Source organism: Mesoplodon densirostris, chromosome 16, assembly GCF_025265405.1.
Source record: "Mesoplodon densirostris isolate mMesDen1 chromosome 16, mMesDen1 primary haplotype, whole genome shotgun sequence".
NCBI lineage: Eukaryota > Metazoa > Chordata > Mammalia > Artiodactyla > Ziphiidae > Mesoplodon > Mesoplodon densirostris.
The window spans coordinates 76,014,562-76,033,284 of record NC_082676.1 but is presented as its reverse complement, the minus strand read 5'-3'; the positions used below and the strand labels follow the sequence as shown (position 1 = coordinate 76,033,284).

The following is an 18,723-nucleotide window of genomic DNA, read 5'->3' as shown; positions in this document are numbered from 1 at the left end:
ATTATTCACATCATCTCCCTGGCTCCAGGCATCTCTGAGTCCACAACTTCTGGTCTAAGAGAACTACAGTTTTTGGAAATACAGAGATAAAGAAATAATTCCAGAGTGCAAAGAGCACCACCATGGGTCAGACACTGAAGTACTGGATCCTGGGACAAATGGTCTGGCAAGAGCAGCATGAGAACTGAAGGAGGAAGGAAGAGAGAGCAAGAGAGATGACAGGTGGTCGTGGGAGGCCCCAGGAGACAAGTGTCACCCATTCCACAGATTCACTGATGAACCAGAGTTTGATGGCCTCCACGTTCAACCCAGCAATTAAACAAATGAACCCTACTATCTTTATTTGGCAAGAAGAAAACACCTAGGTGAGATGGGGACATTTAAAGCTCGCAAATACGCACCCATGCATCTGCTCTGCTCTGATTCACAGCTCTGTCCTTAAGATGGCTATTTTTTTTTTTTTTTTTTTGCGGTACGCGGACCTCTCACTGTTGTGGCCTCTCCCGTTGCGGAGCACAGGCTCCAGACCCGCAGGCTCAGCGGCCACGGCTCACGGGCCCAGCCGCTCCGTGTCATGTGGGATCTTTTTTTTTTTTTTTTTTTTTTTTTTTTTGCGGTATGCGGGCCTCTCACTGTTGTGGCCTCTCCCATTGCGGAGCACAGGCTCCGGACGCGCAGGCCCAGCGGCCATGGCTCACGGGCCCAGCCGCTCCGCGGCATATGGGATCCTCCCAGACCGGGGCACGAACCCGTATCCCCTGCATCGGCAGGCGGACTCTCAACCACTGCGCCACCAGGGAGGCCCTCATGTGGGATCTTACCGGACCGGGGCACGAACCCGTGTCCCCTGCATCGGCAGGCGGACTCTCAACCACTGCTCCACCAGGGAAGCCCAAGATGGCTTTTTACTGCCCCTCACTGATTCGTTTCCCATGCATTCTGGTAGGTTTAAAGAAGAAACAAAACAAGAACGTGCCAACTTTCAGTCTTGGAAACATGAAAAACACACACTCATACACACACCATCCCAGACTTGAGCCTCAAAACACCATGAGGCAGTGTGGTGAAGAACTTAAATCAATTAGTATATTGGGGCTTGGACTCTAGATAGAAAGTTCAGATTTACAATTTAGCTCCTTTAGCATTCAGCAGGCATCAGCTCAGGTGAGTCTGGGCAGCAGAGCAGTTAACGTAAGTTCTTCAAGACTTCTGCAAGAGAAGGATATAATCGCTCCTCATGGAGCTTCTTTGCAGGGCAGTAGTTCTCACCTTGAGCCTTTATCTGGAGGGCTATTTAAAACAGGGGGTACTGATTCCACAGGCCTGGGGCAGGACCTGAGAATCTGCATCTCAGATTAAGTTCCCAGGTACTGCTGGAGCTGCTGGTCTGGGGACCACACTTTAAGAATCACTGGCATATAAATACAATTAAAACTGCATTTTAAGAAATACCTTTTTTTCTAGAGGCAGGAGTTTCATCTCAGGCAAGGTGTCCAACCCACCACCTCATGTGTCTCATCTTTCAATTATACCCCAAAGATTAGAAAACATACAAACACGTGTAGTCCCATATTACACATACATTATGTTCACAATGTTTTTGTTCACAGTTTTTGCTAGCAGTAAAAACTGGAGCTATGTGGTAAATGGAAAAGCAATTTAAAGCTAGTGACATTTTTAAAACTGCATTTTAAGAAATAGCTTTTTTTCTAGAGTCATAGAAACAAATTCATTTTAATCATGCTTTCTGTGTTCTCAGTGAATTCTAACCAGTGATCGATAGGTCTACAGATTTACCTGCATGCTGCAGTCAATCAATTTGATAAAAACTTGTCTGGGTTCAAAATCATTATGATTTTTTGACCAAGTCCATTTGTATGTTAAACCAATGGGACTCAAACTTCAACCAGCATCAGAATCCCCTGGGAGGCTAGTTAAACTATTACCATCAAAATACTGAATCACTATGCTGTATCTCTGAAACTAATATAACATTGTAAATCAACTATACTCCAATTAACAAAAACAGAAACAAAACAGATAATTGAGAATTTCAGGTTCGTTAGGCTGGCATAAGGCCTGAGAATTTGCATTTTTAAGAAGGTGCCAGGTGTGGCTTCTGGTTTGATCCCCTGAGTAGGTCTGTGCCTGACTAGGGGTAGAGGAACTAGTTGAGGGGAGCGGGGCTCTGCAGGGTGTTAGCAAAGCCAGTAGAAGGGACGGACTAAGCATGAACTTAATTTTTTTTTCCCCAGCAAAATGAAGAATAAATCCCTTCTCCAAGAACCTTTGCATAAATTCTTCTACTCAACATAATTCAAGTTCAGCAGAGCGACTGTGACATTCAACCCAATTGACTAAAATAAGATTTTATCTCCTGTAATAAACTACCTGACCTTATCATTTTTGTCTACAAGAATAACATATAACATTTTTGTATTTAATTTCTATAGTACCCGGTCATGAGCTTATTTGTTTACTTGGTTACAAAGCATAATTTATGGAGTTTGCCAAATATTTACAACCTGCAGAAAGTATAATGAGCAGTCTTGAAATTGTCTGAACTTAAATCCAAATCTTTGCATTTTGAACTTCATAGTAACAGCTTATTTTTGTAAGCAAAGTTAAATTCAACTTGATATAAAATAACAGACTTATTTGTGGAAATTTTTAATGACGGTTGCCTTTCAATCTGATGTACAGTGACTGTGCTTGCATTTTGCTGTGTAGCGCCAGCTGTAGCTTAATGAAAGACATCTGAACTGCTTTCAACACACCAGGGACAAAACCCTCCCCAACTAGTTGTATCCCAAGAGAGAAAAAAGTACATCAGAGAAACTGAGTTGCTTTTCTAACTAAAGAAGTTTGTTACAATATTTGGTATTATTTGTAGGGTTTATGGTAAAACAGTGGGCAGAGAGATGAGTAGGATTCAGAGGAAAAGTTGTATTACACACAGTTTAGAAAAAATTGGGAAATATCTCCTTCATGCGGCTGCTTTTTCATAGATATTTTAAGTTATGTGACCAAACAGACGCACCTATTACCCAAATGCACACTGGGTTTGAGGGAAAAGTGCCAGCAATTTGTTAGCAATTTCTTTTAACAGAAGGTTTTTAAGGAGAGGAAATGAAAGCTGAATTTTCTAACTGGAATGACAAGAAGGATTTAGGGAAGCAGAAAATAATGATCTAAATTGGAAAAATGCCAAGACACCAGGGTTACAACCTCCAGGCTTGTCATGGATTCTTAGCAACAGTCCCATTACATCCTGAAAAGTGACTCTAAAAATAACACCATGGAATCCCAGACCTTTTGGACTATCACTGAATCACATTTTCTTGGGCTTCTCGTCCAAAGATAATTCTCTTAGCTTTTCTTTGAGCTAAACTGTAAAAAACTTGAGGGTTATACCTATTCATCGCCTAGGTTAGGATTTATGGATTCAGTCAACATAAAGACCTCAATAAAACAAGTATGTATTGAGCATCTACTAAATGTCGGGCACTGAATATTCTAGATGTCGGGTATGCAGCAGTGAGCAGAATGTTGCCTTCATGGGCAGGGAGGAAGGCAGTAAATTAATGTATGGCATGAAAATAGTGGAAGTGCAAAGAAGATAAATACAGCAAGATAAGGAGTTAAGATGTGCTGAGGGGAGATGATACAGGAAGCTAAGGTGATGTTCCAGGAGAGATTTGAGAAATGTGAGGGAGAATTCACTGCATGTAACTGGGGAAAGAGTATGTTCCAGGCAAAAGGAACAGCACATGCAAAGTCCCTGAGGCTGGAAGGAAATACAAAGGAGGGAAGAGGGAGATGAAGGCAACATGAGGAAGTGAAGTGAGAAGGGATTCTTGTTGGGCCCTGTGAGCCTTGCAGGGTTCTAAGAAGCAAAGTGATGTGACCTGAATTACATTTCAGAAACATCCCTTCAGCTACAGACTGCAAGGGGCAAGGCCAAGGTACAAATGCCAATTAGGGGGGGGAAATGGTATTGGTCTGGAAAATGCTATAGTGATGCTGGTGTTAGAAGCAGCTAGATCCTAGATACAAGAGTGTTTGTTAATGGACTGATCAGGACACTGGAGGAGGGTGTTTGCAGACTCAGCAACTGGAAGGATGTGGGTAAGAGGTTTAGATACTGTTAGACATTTATTTCATAGGGAAGAAAGGTCTATAGAATTGAGCTGAAATCTTGTAAAGAGGTAGAGTGGCAAGGCAAGCTTGTTTACTCTTTAAGCAGAGGGGGTGATTGAAGAAAAGACAAGCTGAGCTACAAAGATGTCTTTTATACTGGTGACATCTTATACTGAAAAAAGAAAAAGCACAATCATTTTACTGTCCTGTGTGCTGTGAAAACATTTTGTATTTACTTGAAGGCTTAACTCTAAGAAAGTCAGATTTCATGTCAAATTTTATTGATTCTTAAAACACCTCCTTGAAATAAGAAGAAAAAATACCAGAGAACACTTTTAGGAAGTGGATGAACAAACAAAGCAAGATGGCTTTCTCAGAGTCAGGAAAGATTCCACGAGTAAAAGTTGGTCCTCCATGGAGAGAACATGAATTGAAGGTTGGCCCATCTTCTTGGATTAAATGTTTAGTTAAGTGTATTTTTCAGAATCATTGGACTGTAAGTATCATAAAAGCCTGGGAATTAAGAACAGATTCAACAATCTCAAATAAATACTCCTAAGCAAGTTCTGTACTAGAAACCCTCTTAAAACTTCTATTTCACTGGTCAGACCAAGACTTGTCAGATGGCATAAAACAAGCAAAACACTCTGACCACCCAGGGAATGCCAAACCCTTACAGTTAATAAGCTATTTTCCAACATGTTGTATCTTTTTGATCTTGCTTTGCATGCTTACCATGAGTTACTTACATTTGTTTCCATACCTGTCTATGTATGTAATAAAAATTACATGAACCAGTGAAATATGCTTGTGGAAAGAAAGGGGGTTGTTGTTTCTTTCGATGAATATTTGGGAAGATTTCTTTAAAGGCAAGTTGCTAAATTTTTTTTCTCAAGCTTGATGTAAATAAGACAACTAAAGGATTAGGGAAAGAAGTCATGCAGTTGTAGGATTCTGTATTTTGATTGCTCCATGTGTGTCTTTAAAGTCTCACTTGTACTTTAAAGAAACCAAACTGGATTATTTCAGGCAATGCATTATGGGTGAAGTATAGGCAGAAAATACATCAACCCCTGTGGTACATATCTACAATGGAATACTACTCAGCCATAAAAAAGAACAAAATAATGCCATTTGCAGCAACATGGATGGAAGTAGAGATTATTATACTAAGTGAAGTAAGTCAGAAAGAGAAAGACAAATACCATATGATATCACTTATATGTGGAATCTAAAATATGACACAAATGAACCTATCGAAGAAACAGAAACAGAATCATGGACATAGAGAACAGACTGGTGGTTGCCAAGGGGGAAGGGGTTGGGGGAGGGGTGGCGTGGGAGTTTGGGGTTAGCAGATGGACACTTTTATGTATAGAATGGATAAACAACAAGGTCCTACTGTATAGCACAGAGAACTATATTCAATATCCTATGATAAACCATAATGGAAAATAATATTAAAAAAAGAATGTATATATATGTATAACTGAATCACTTTGATGTACAGCAGTAATTAACACAACATTGTAAATCAACTATACATATTTCAATTAAAAAGAAAAACTACATCAACCCCCACCTACAGACCCATACTGAATGCAAAGACCTCGGCCCTAACGTTAAAAGATGGGTCAACAATTGAACCACATTTATATACTTCAAGTTAAAATAAAGCATTTAAGGTCTGTAAGCGTTATTTTTAAAAATGATGACTTGCTTGAAATAGAGACACAGTTGTAGAGAACAAACGTATGGATACCAAGGGGGAAGCGGGGGTGGGATGAACTGGGAGATTGGGATTGGCATACATACACTATTGGTACTAAATATAAAATACATAACTAATGAGAGCCTACTGTATAGCACAGGGAACTCTGCTCAATGCTCTGTGGTGACCAAAATGGGAAGGAAATACAAAAAAGAGGGGATGTACGTATAGCTGATTCAATTTGCTGTACAGTAGAGACTAACAACATTGTAAAGCAACTATACTCCAATAAAAATATTTTTTAAAAAATGACTTGCGTTAACTGACTTTTGTGATAAAGTGACTAGAATACTGCTAGCTAAGAGGACAGAGAGCATATTCCATGGTCCCATAATTCTATTCTAGGCTCCTTAGCTGTACTCAGGTGAAAGTGACACCACAGGCTGAGTCCCAAACACCATTTCAGGCACACTGGGAAATCTTTACATTTCTCACTTGATCTGATCTAATTTATGAATTCTGCCATCATTTTGATCTGTGGTAATTGCATCTGTATTTTGTATAAATCCTCTCACTTTGATGGTTTGTGTGTTCTGTTAGGGCTAGTAACATATATAGAGGCATAGGAATAAGGCAGTGGTGATGGGGAAAATGTCAATGCTGGAGGTGGTAATATTATGATCTGGATGCAGACAGTTAAGTTTTGAAATCAGGAAGTAGGCAAGATTATCCACACATGTGTACACATAAGTGAAAAATTTGTTCAATATCTTCCAAGTATCAATTAACCAAAAGGACATGCTCTAATAAGCATGGGCTGTCTAGTTTGGACAGTGAGATTAATATTTACATATTACACTATTAATGAATTATAAAATTGTAACTAATAGTTCCCAGAAGCTGAAACATTTAGTTTATTTAATAAGAGCAGGGTCAAATAGTATTGAGTTTGAATTAAAAATCCAGTACAGAATTATTTTATAGTCCTACTTGTTTGGCCAGCTAATCTTAAATTCAGTGGAAATGCTACTGCAAAAACACCCCAAATCAAATCTTAAAGTATAAACTTCCACCTGGAACATACACATATATACCACATACTCATGAGTATAGGTTTCACACCATGACTTTTAAACAAAAGGAACCAAGCCTGACAACAATCAAACCATGGAAAGTAAGAACATTATGGGCTTACTGATCTGAGCCACCTTCCCAGGACTGTACTTGCTCAGGGATGGGGTGGGGTGGACAGTATCACTCGGGAAATCAGAAGGCCTGAGCTTTAGGCTGGACTCTGGCCTAGCCTGTTGTGTAACTGCTTGGCTTCATTTGCCACATCTGACAAATGAGGTGGTGGGAAGCTCTGCTTAAGTTCCATCTCTAGCTCTAAAATTCTAGGACCCTGTGATCAGCATATCAGGCACACATTGAGGGCTTTGGATGAGAAAGGCCGTGCACTAAGCACTTTCCATGTAACAACTCGTAATCTATAAAACAATCCTAAGAGCAGGCATTTTGGTATTGTTCTTATTTTATGGATGCAGAAGGTGACGCTCACAGAGGCCAGTTGCATGTCTCAGTCACACAGCTGGGAAGAGAAAGAGCAAGGATTTAAGCCCAGGCAACCTGGTCCCAAGGCCAGGTTCTTAAGCTTATAGGAGTCATACTGTTTCTTGTAATATGACGCATTGACAAAACCCAGGGCATACTGGTCTACAGAACTGTGTTTTTGCAAAACTTCAGGCAGCTAAATATCTCTGTCTGATTAACAAGTCTTTTTCTTCCTGGGTGGTCAGCATGGACTTCTGGGATTGAATGTTGTTATTGCAAATAGCAACCAGAAAGACCTCTGTAGCAAATAACGTAAGCGTGAACTCTAAGAAACGATGCTTGTTTAGATCAGCAGGGTTCAAGAAACCATTCAAACAAGGTGTTGATACGAGCACAATAATGAAAGAACTTGAAGGCAAAATCTGTTTCCCCAAAGCAAGGTGATCTGGGAAAACAGCATGAAACCACCACAAGGACAGAAACAACGGCTCTCATTTCACATGGAACATCCATTCCTGGACCCAAAGCCACAGCTGGGAGCTTCTCAAACTTTACTGCACATATGAGTCACTGGGGGGCCTTGTTAGAAATGAAGATTCTGAATCAGTAGGTCTGGGTGGACCCAAGACTCTGATGTGTAAGGAGCTCGCAGGTGAGGCCTATGTAGCTGGAATGTGGACCACACTTTGTGAGTGAGGGTGAAAGAAAGATGGTCTTGGAATCTTCAGAACTCAATTCTGTACCCATTAGCTCTGGGCCCAGGGTTAAATCTTCTCATCTCCATTTCATCAAATAATCTTACCTATATATTCCCTTCAGGCTCTAAATTTCAACATTTCTAATGATGGCCTTTCTCATTCGACTCTGCACTGAGCTTCTACTTGCAGGATCAATGGGAAAATAAAGTGCTCCCCTTCCCAATCCCCTAAAGCCACATTTCTGCAATGGTAGAGCAAAGGCTCAGGCCTCTTCACACATATTATGCAAAGATAATGGGCACTCCATCCACAGGTAAAACCACCCTGAAGACAAATGACTTGCAGGAAAGTGATTTAAATTTGAAGCTTTCTACTTTGGCCAAAATCTCTTTGAGACTCACTTGCCAGGGCAATAGTAGGCTGTTTACAGTATTATGATGGATTATAACCCAATACTTTAATAGCTGATGCCGGGGGTGGGGGTAGATATCTTAATCACATAGACCTGCACTGTCCAACAGGGTAGCCATTAGCCATATGCAGCCACTGAATTGTGGCCCATCTGAATTGAAAATACACATCAGATTTTGAAGGCTTTGTATAAATAGAAGAATGTAAAATATGTTAACTGATTTTATATTGATTTCATGCTAAAATGACCTATTGGGTTAAAATACGATATATTGGAATTCAAAAAGATACATGCACCCCTATGCTCATAGCAGCACTGTTTACAATAGCCAAGACATAGAAACAATCTAAATGTCCATCAACAGATGAACTGATAAAGAAGATGTGGTAGATATATACAATGGAATACTACTCAGCCATAAAAAGAATGAAATCATGCCATTTGCAGCAACATGGATGAACCTAGAGATTATCATACAAAGTGAAGTAAGCCAGACAGAGAGAGACAAATATCATATGATATCGCTTATATGTGGAATCTAAAATACTGAAATTAATTCAACCTGTGGCTACTAGAAAGATTTAAACTACATCTGTGGCTTGCATTATTTTTCTACTGGGCAGTGCTACTACTCAATGTGTGGTTCTCAGAGCAGCAACATAAGCATCAACTGGGAGCTTGTTAGAAAGAGTGAATTTGTCCTCACCTCAGACCTACTGAATCAGAATCTGCATTTTTACAAAATCCCAGGTGATTCCTGTGTACATTCCAGTGTGAGAGGCTCCTACAACATAACACAATAGGTGTTCGGGCTCTTGGCATACATGAGGGACATGCTAAAAGGGTATTGTGCTTGCTGAATTTTCTAGACCAACATTCCAACAAGGCAATGGAATCATTTTTTTAAAATTTAAATTAAATTATTTTACAATTTAAAATATATATTACAATTATACATGAAAAATTATGTGCACCACATATGTACATATGGTGGGGAAGGGAAGGAGGCTGTTTCACAGAGGATACCTTAGTTACTTCTGAATTTTCAGCCACCATGTATGTGAAACTGATGTTCACCAGATCTGTACCACTGCAGACACAAACTACCCGCCCTTCCAGGTCATTTTCTGATTTTCCAATAGCTTCAAGAGCAGCCAAAATTTTGGGATCCTATTGAGGTAGACAAATAGGAAAAAATACATTAGATCACAGAGCATGGCAGAAAGATGGTAAAAATAAACTATGTTTGATGTAAAAAACATACATTAGGGCAAAAATTTATTTTTTTTTATATCTAAAAATGCCCAGATATCTGGCATTATTCTAAAACTCCTGGAGGTAAAATCTTTAACACTACACATGACTGAAACTCATTTGGTAAGAAAAGTATTATAAAATTATCGGTTTAGAAGACTGGGAGGGAGGGTCTTTCTTTTGATTTCTGGTTGTAGTTATCTGAGGACCCAGACGATGGCAACAGGACAGAAAGGCTCTGACTGGGACCTACTTGCATCCACAAAGGTCAAAGGGATCTCTCACAGAGAACAGTCACTGAGGATTCAGGCAAATATGCAGGGCATTGCCACAACCAGCAACCACAAGTTACTCAAAAATGAGATTAAGTCTTTCAAACCGTCTGGACACAAAGAGTGAGTGTGTGCACCTCTAGGAGCCCTGGCATCCTCATCTGGAATGAAAACTGTGTAAGTTTACCCTAATTAGCAAAAAAAAAAAAAAAAAAAAAAAAAAAAAAAAAACAGTGGTTTTGTCCTCCACAAAAACTCAGGGGGAAATGCCAACATGGTTACACAGAGATTGTAACTAACATAAAAGAGGGTCACTAAAGAATAAAAAACAAAGTGAGGAACATAATTTCATTTTGCACATTTAAAAACTTGCAGGGCTGTTATGGAAAAGGGGATAAATACTGTGCTAAAATATTCTAGGAAAAAACATCTTTTAAATTCCTAGCACCACTATGCAAACAGCTTCTTATTCAAACAAATCAATCACTGTGAAGAAGGCTGATTTATGCGCTCTTTCCTTCTTTTTTCTCTCAGAGGCAAACTGAGCCTTCAAGGTGAGCTAATGATGAGATTTCTAAACTGTGTCGGTTCTTCATTCCCAGCTGATTATTGGGGGGCAGTAACGGGCTAAACAACATTCTGTGTTTAGTAGACCAGCAAACACCAATCACAGGTACCTTTGGTGTGGCTCCCAGTCGAACACTGTTGATGAGAGAACATTCTAGAACTTGTCCTTCCTGCAAAGAGAGCATTTAGCATAGCAGTGAGCCTAAATTCTGCCAGACCTATGGCACAGACAAGGTGACAAATGTTTGTGATGATGAAGGCAATGCTCACTAGAGTAAGTCAGAAGCGGGATTAAAAACAAATAATAATAATAATAATAATTTCCAGCAGTCAGAAAGTCAAGGCCCCAGACATTCCATTTCAAATATATGTATGAATGCAACTTTGAATAATTATTTATAAAATGTTTATAAAATGTTACTTTTATACATGTAATAACATTAATACTGTATGTATATTATTAAATATATATGTGTACATGAAATAGTAAGTGGGACTATGCTAGCTTTTATATAACTCTGATTCTACTTTTTGTAAATTTTACCCAAAAGTTCATGAAATGTGTCATTGTGCTGTGTGTTAAGGCCTGGGGTATAAAAATGCCCTTAAATGCCCCCCTGAGACTTCAGCTTGAACATCTCTCTTCTGGGAAACCTTTCTAACTCCCAAGACTTAAATCAGACTTTCCTGTTTAAGCTCGTGTAACAACCTGAACTTCTCTTTCACAATTCTCAATGACTTGTAACTTTTTTCTTTTTTATTGGATGCGCGACTTTGATCCTAGGCTGGAATCTATGAGGATCACATCCTTGATCATCAATGTATCCCCAACTCCTAGTACATGTTTTGAAAAGTCTTGAATGAATGAATAAGCGTAGGGTCCATGCCCTCAAGAGGCACTCCATCATTTGTTGAAAAATGAAATGCCTTCACCCTGAGAGCAAGAAGGAACAGCTTGCTCTTTCTGAGACATACCTTGCCTTCACTTCTCCAGGTCAGAAAGAAGCCAAATTCATCCACTTTGAAGAGGCAGTTGGGTTCAAACACAAAGGATTCCTGTGAGAAAGAAATGTGTTGATCTGCATGACTCACACCATTTTGAATCTAATAAAAATGCAAATATCTTTTAGTCTCTAAACAAAAGAAAAATGCATCCTGAATCTAATGACCACATTTCTTATTATATTATGTAATGTTTTCATTTTGAAAATTTCTTGCATTCATTTTTGCATTGAAAGACATCAATTTTATACAGCATCTTCGTTTAGGGTAGTTTTAAGAACAAAACACACTAATGTTCTGAAGGTCACAGAGGAGAAATTTGCTCTAAGATCTTGGAAAAGAGCTCCTGGAAAGAAGAAAGACTCCCAAGTTCCAGCCAACTGGTATCCCTCCACACAAGAGGAATTGTTGTTGGTCTCTAACAAAATGTCAGAAATCAGGAGATAATTTTTTTAAGTCACTGATTTATTTTATTATTATTATTATTATTTTTTTGTCTATACAATTCAGCATTCAGAGGTTTACTCAGATAATTCCTGAGCTTTTTGCTTTTATATTCAACCTCACTTGGTGTCCCATAAACCAGGACTTAAGCAAGATTTTAAGCTACTCAAAGTGTAGTCCTGGGGCCAGCAGTTTCAACCTCACCTGGGAGACTGACTGAATTGGCAGAATCTAAGGCTCCAGGCCAGACAGACTGAATCAGAGTCTCTGGGGTGGGAACCAGAAATCTGTGTTCCAAAAAGCCCTCCAGGTAATTCTAATGCTCACTAAAGTCTGAGAACCACTGCTGTGGACATGAGGAACTCTGTTGAAAACTACAGAATCAAAATTCGAATCAAGATGGATGTTAGCCAAATTCAGGGGCCCTAGAGCAGCTAAGTTGTATTTGCCAAAGGATTCCTGGTCTTTATTTTAGCAAGAAAGCAACATTTTTCTTAAGAACGCCAGGGAAGTTCTATGTCAATGGAAGCAAAAGGGCATTCAGGGAATGAATCAAGATACTTCTGCCCTCTGTTTGCATTACATCAAGACTTGGCACCCATGTGTCAACAAATCCACTCATTCTTCTCGTGATCTAAAGAACTTGTCCTCCTAGATAATTACAACCCTGCTATAGAGAACCTGCCTGGCAAACAGGAGCAGGGTGTGACTTCAAACAAAGAGCAATTACTGGAATAAGATTTTAACTGTAGTCCAGGCTCTCAGTTTCACCCACCAAAACACATCTTTCCAAATTCCAAGGAAGCAGCAACATTCATCAATGTAACTCCAATGTCAAGAGACTTGGCCACCTTAATGTGTCAGAATTTAGAGTAGGAGGGGCCCTGAACAAAGCCAACTTTTAAATTTATTTGGGTAGTTTTTGGACAGGTGAAGAATTATCATAGTTATTTCAACTCTGTACCAGGTTCGTGCTTAGCACTGTAGTCACAGAGATGAATAAGACGAAGGAAGGAGCATAATGTGACCTTTGCTTTTGGAATCAAACCCCGGTTCTGCCACTTATTATTTACCTTCTCTTGCAAAGACCCTTTTTAAGTCTCAGAATCCTTATCTAATAAAAGGAAGTACTTACACCCACCTTTTAGGGAATGAAATGAGATGATAAATTTAAAGTACCTTTACATTTTTACCATGAATGTGAATCACATAGTTACAGTTCAGTAAGTGGTAGCTACCATCCCTCACGTGTAGTTCAGGTTTATATTTTTGGTAGCAAATTATGATCAATGTGAAATTGCCAATATGTGATGTCTTTGACCCACAAAAATACACTTTTAGATGGTTCAACTTTTTAGAAAAGGCTTGACCCAGAAGTTGACATTTCAGATGGGTCTTAGAGGATGAGCAGAAGTGATCCAGGTGAAGCAGCATGGCAGGCATGTAGGCTTTACCTGCCAGTGGGGACTTATGAGGAGCCAGTGTGGTTAGAATATCTTAACGGGATGGTAGGGGATGAGACTAGACATGTAAATAAGGCTAGATAAGAAAGGTGTTGTACGTCATACGAAAAGGTATTGAACTTGAACCAAAATGTCTTATATCATTACTAACTGAGAAATTAGAATAATCAATTAATTAAACTATGAGAATGAACATATTTTAGAATACTTCCCAAGTAATATCCTAACAGTAATAAAGAATTTTAGTGTTCAGAAGTATGACCTAAAGTGGTCTTTACAGAGTAGATCCACAATGAATCAGCTACCATCATTATTATTTACTTATGTGCACCCTATCCAATTCCAAATAAGGATTTGAGATGATCCAGGAAATATACATGACAAATAAGAATGATTTTCCAGCTTATTTTGAGGTGGAACTTTCAGTTCCTTGGCTTTCTTAACTGCAAGGAGTTTTTTCTTTCTTCCTCTCTCAATTACTTAGTACCCTCAGACCTTACCGCCACCTGGAAATTTGGATTCCTAAACATCCCACCCTTGGACCCTTCCATCTGATGCTTTTTAGCCCTAGCTCTACAGTCCTCACTCTCCTGTATTAATTTGACTTCTTGCAACTTCCTCTTCATTAACCCTGCCAATCTCTCACTAACCACCAGACTTCTCCTCCTTTTACTTCCATCCCTGTCTAGCTTATTTCCATGGTCCAATATTACAATCACTCCCTCACAGACACCCTCAACTCCTATGTCTCATTTTCTGTTTTCTTGGCCAAAAAACTAAGTCCATCCTGTCCATTTTTTTCTTGCTGAACTTGATGAAAGAAAACCACAAAACTGGATTGTCTGGCTTTGGTTTAAATTCAAGATTATCAACTTCAAAAGGACAGTCAACATGACTTTCAACCTTGTAATTCTTTCTTAAAAGGGGTTTCCCTGGTGGCGCAGTGGTTGGGAGTCTGCCTGCTAATGCAGGGGACACGGGTTCGAGCCCTGGTCTGGGAGGATCCCACATGCCACGGAGCGACTAGGCCCGTGAGCTGCAACTACTGAGCCTGCGCGTCTGGAGTCTGTGCTCCGCAACAAGAGAGGTCACGATAGTGAGAGGCCTGTGCACCGCGATGAAGAGTGGCCCCTGCTAACCACAACTAGAGAAAGCCCTTGCACAGAAACGAAGACCCAACACAGCAAAAATAAATAAATTAATTAATAAACTCCTACCCCCAACATTTAAAAAAAAAAAAGGTTCCCCACTCTTTGAAAGGACTATCTCATTGCTTCTTCTCATACCCCTTTACTCCCAGCCAATTACTGGGCTTCACTGATTAAAGGAAACTCTTCAGAGGAGAACTTTCTCCATCTTTCCTCCTAATAAAACACACTTTCTCCCATCAAAGGTCAATCCCCCCACTTCTGCTCCAGATTCAATCTTCTTCCAGGTTCCATCCTCTTTCACCTACACAAGGATTTCAGTCTTCTGTTTATCACCACCCAATACTCAAATTTTTTCTCTATTAGATCATTCTGATCAGCACACAAATATGTTCTAGCCATCAACACTTCCTCCTTCATTTACTCCCTCATGTCTCCCATCCCCTTTCAGGGCATAATATCTTGAAGAGTCTTTCTCTAGCCACTGTCTCTACTATCTCCCTTCCCTACCATCTCTGACCAATTCCATCTGCCCTCTGTTTCTATCACTTGCTAACATTTCTCTGCCAGTTCCACCATGACTTATGTTCATGCTGCCAAATGTAGTGTGCACATTCATTTTCTCCTTTGATTTGATCTCTGAGCGGCTGACTATTCCCTTCTTTTGGAAACTCTGGAATCTTGATATTCTGACTGTGTTCTGTTCCTTTAAGTTCTTTTCCTTCTACACCCAGCTTCTACATGTTCCCCAGGAAGTGGCTCTGGGAATTCTCATTTCCACTACGTTCCTAGACCTCCTTTAACCCCAGGGCTTTAATACCATCTATTTCTTGATGACTCCCAAATTTATAACAGCAGCCCAGTCTTCTCTGAGTTCCCAATTCAGACATCTAACTCTCTACTTGACATCTCCACACAGATGTCTCAAAATTAACACATTCATAGCTGAATTCTTTACTCCTCACCCTTATCTCTCTAAGCCTCACCATCACAAGACTTTCTGGGCTCAATAAATGTCACTAGTATCTATCCATTTACTGAAACTGAGAGTCATCCTTCTTTTTTCTTTTTATTCTTTTTGGCCACACTGCTCAGCTGGCAGGATCTTAGTTCCCTGACCAGGGATTGAGCCTGGGTCCTCGGCAGTGAGAACACAGAGTCTTAATCACTGGACCACCAGGGAATTCCCCTAAGAGTCATCCTTGACTCTCTATTCCTGATTTCATTTTCATAGCATTTTTCATATATATCCATTTTGTTCCATCTCCACTACCACCACCTTGGTCCAAAGCATCACCATCTCTCCCATGGACTGATCTTCCCACTTCCACTCTTTCTTTCCACAGCAGCCATGTTGATTCTCCAAAGTTTTAATCAGTTCATTTAAATCATTTAGTAGATCCCCATTATATTTAGGATAAAATCCCAATGCCTAGCACATTTAGGATAAAATCCCAACTCCTAGCATCTCCCATGGACTGATCTTCCCACTTCTACTCTTTCTTTCCACAGCAGCCATATTGACTTTCCAAACTTTTAATCAGTTCACTAAAGTCATTTAATAGATCCCCATCATATCTAGGATAAAATCCCAACTCCTAGCATGGCCTAAAATGTCCTGCATAATCTGGGTCCTAGAGACCTGATCTCACACCACTTTCTGCCTTTGTGTTCCTTCTTGTTCATTACAACCATCAGGACTCTTTTCCTTGAACTTCTTAAATTCTTCTAGCCTCAGGGTCTTTGCACTTGCTATTCCTCCTGCCCAGAAGTCTCTTCCTACTGTCCTTAGCTCCTCTTCATCCTACAGGTCTTGTCTTAATTATCCCCCTCTTCAGAGAGGTTTTCCCTTACCTCCCTAATATTTTATTTTCTATTTTTATTTTCTATTACAGTATCCTGATTATTTCCTTGCTTGCAACAAAACACAGTCTGCAATTATTTCACTATTTATTGATTTATTGCCTGGCTCCCACATCTGAATATAACCTCTGTGAGGGCAGAGTCCTTGAAACTTTCTTGTTCACGTTTGTGTTCCAAGCACCTAGCACACCAAAGGCACACTGAAACTAAATTCATGGACTTAAAAAAATAAGAAAATAATTTTTTTCAAATGAAATATATCACAGTAGGCCAATATATAAAACATAAACGAGAAGTTACTCAAGTTGAGGGGGCTGCACCAGGCCCAGAGCCCATCAGGGTCAGTCCCTGGAGGGCTGCCACAGACAGACCTACAAATACCAGGGCACCACCCTGAGGCTGTCTGCCTAGAGGAAGCAGCACCTTTTTCTAAGTCATACAAGCTCATCTTAGAGGTTGAGTGTGGCTTTGGGGTACCTCCTAGGAATCCATGTTGGACCAGGAGCACTGTTCAAATGCCCCTGCAAAGAGATCCTTTGCAAAATGGGATGAGAACTCTAAGGAAGGAGAAGAAAAATATGGCAAATTTGAAAAATAAGGACAGAGTAAAAGAGCTTTTAGAAATACTTGTTAAAAGGTCCTACACAATGAGAATTAGGTGCCTATTTGGCACTGGGCTCCCTAGCAGCAAAAGCAAAAGGGGAAAAATATCATTTACCAGGTATACATATAGTTCATAAATAAAGAAACATCAGATGTTAGGAGAATCAACTGCCAGAACAGAAATTCTCCAGTGAGACCTCTAAGGAGCCGTGATAGATGCTAATGACAAGGTTTCCAACAAAGACCACAATAAACTTGTTGACTGTTACCAGAAAATTCTCAGACCAAGTGGATTCAAACTACCCATGAAAATCAGAGAACAGACCTGAGGGGTATGTGACAATCAGCTGAAAGGAACTGAAACCCAACCTATTTAGATTTCTCTGCAGCTCCCACACATTCTCTATTCTTTTCCCCTAATAGCAGTTTTAAATTTCACACAGGTACCTACTGACCAGAACTTGGACTGTGGCCTCGTGACCACACTGAGGCAATAATATCCCTAGTTCCCTTGTCAGGAAAATCTTCCTCCAGACTTGAGTGTGGCAGGGGAGATGTCAAAGGAAGCTGGGCCCTTGCTCCTTCACAAATCTGTTTGTTTGCAATTAACAGATGGTAGTGGGATCCTCTGGTAAGGATGCAAACCATAATGGAACTTCTTCCAGGGGGCTCAGAATTTCAATTCTCATAGGACCTAGTTAAAACTCATTAGTCACGCTTTAGAGTTCAAGGACTAGTTAACACATCCAGCCCAAACCAGTTCTTTCCTTTGGCCATTGGGAGAGACAGTGTGAAAGGAACAGGAACTCCTGTGAAAGCGGAAAAGCTGGTAATTGGGGGGCATTCTGTTTGGAAGAAGCAAGAAGCATCACTTTTGCTGGAATCGCTACAGTTAGAAGCTGTTCCTGCCTCAAGGATCCCTGTTCTGAGGGGTTTTTGCCCCTCGGGGCTTCCAGAGATGCTGCCCCCATTTCATCAAGGATAGAGTATATTTAAAAGCTTGGTCTCAACATTATGTTTAGTGTATTTTTCCCCTAACACATGCTATTTCAACATTATTCAATATCACAATTTATCTTTCAAAGATTCAAGTTACTTTCAAAATGATTTAGATTAAAAATATTTTTCCTTTATTTCAATTTTAGAAGTGATTTGGCTAAACGACATTTCATACCATTTCTTTGCATAAGGAGTGGTAGAGATCTCAGCAGGCCAAATACTCTAAAGAGGAGGAAAGTATTTGGGTGGGGTTTCTAGATAACAGGTGATAACAGGTGGTTGATTTTATTTTAACTGTAATTTGTGGTTATTTCTTACCTTTCCCTCTCCTGCTCTCTCACCCACCATTACTACTTAAGTTAACTGTGAATGACTATATCTTTCTACTGTGGGGTCTGCATCATCAAATAGGGAAGAGTCAAGTCTCACTACCGGGAAGAGATAGTGATTTGGGGCTGGTTAATAAACATGTTAACTTCACATTGTTTCAATTAAACATTAGCTGTTCTGGGCCTCTTTTGTGCTTGTGATGGGATGGGTGGCTTACAATATAGAAGGAGTGAAATGAGTGAGGACTTCCACATTCCATCATGAGA

The 18,723-nt window shown here is 39.9% G+C and overlaps 1 protein-coding gene across 1 annotated transcript in view; it reads right to left on the bottom strand.

Annotated features, from left to right (window-relative positions):
• Positions 1-18,723, bottom strand: part of PLCB4 (phospholipase C beta 4) — a 419,094-nt gene that overhangs the window by 121,143 nt on the left and 279,228 nt on the right. The window contains exons 5-7 of the mRNA XM_060120154.1: positions 11,581-11,661; positions 10,716-10,775; positions 9,539-9,682 (exon numbers count right to left, since the gene is read on the bottom strand). Coding sequence (XP_059976137.1) covers positions 9,539-9,682; positions 10,716-10,775; positions 11,581-11,661 — 285 coding nt within the window. The remainder of the gene's footprint in view (positions 1-9,538; positions 9,683-10,715; positions 10,776-11,580; positions 11,662-18,723) is intronic.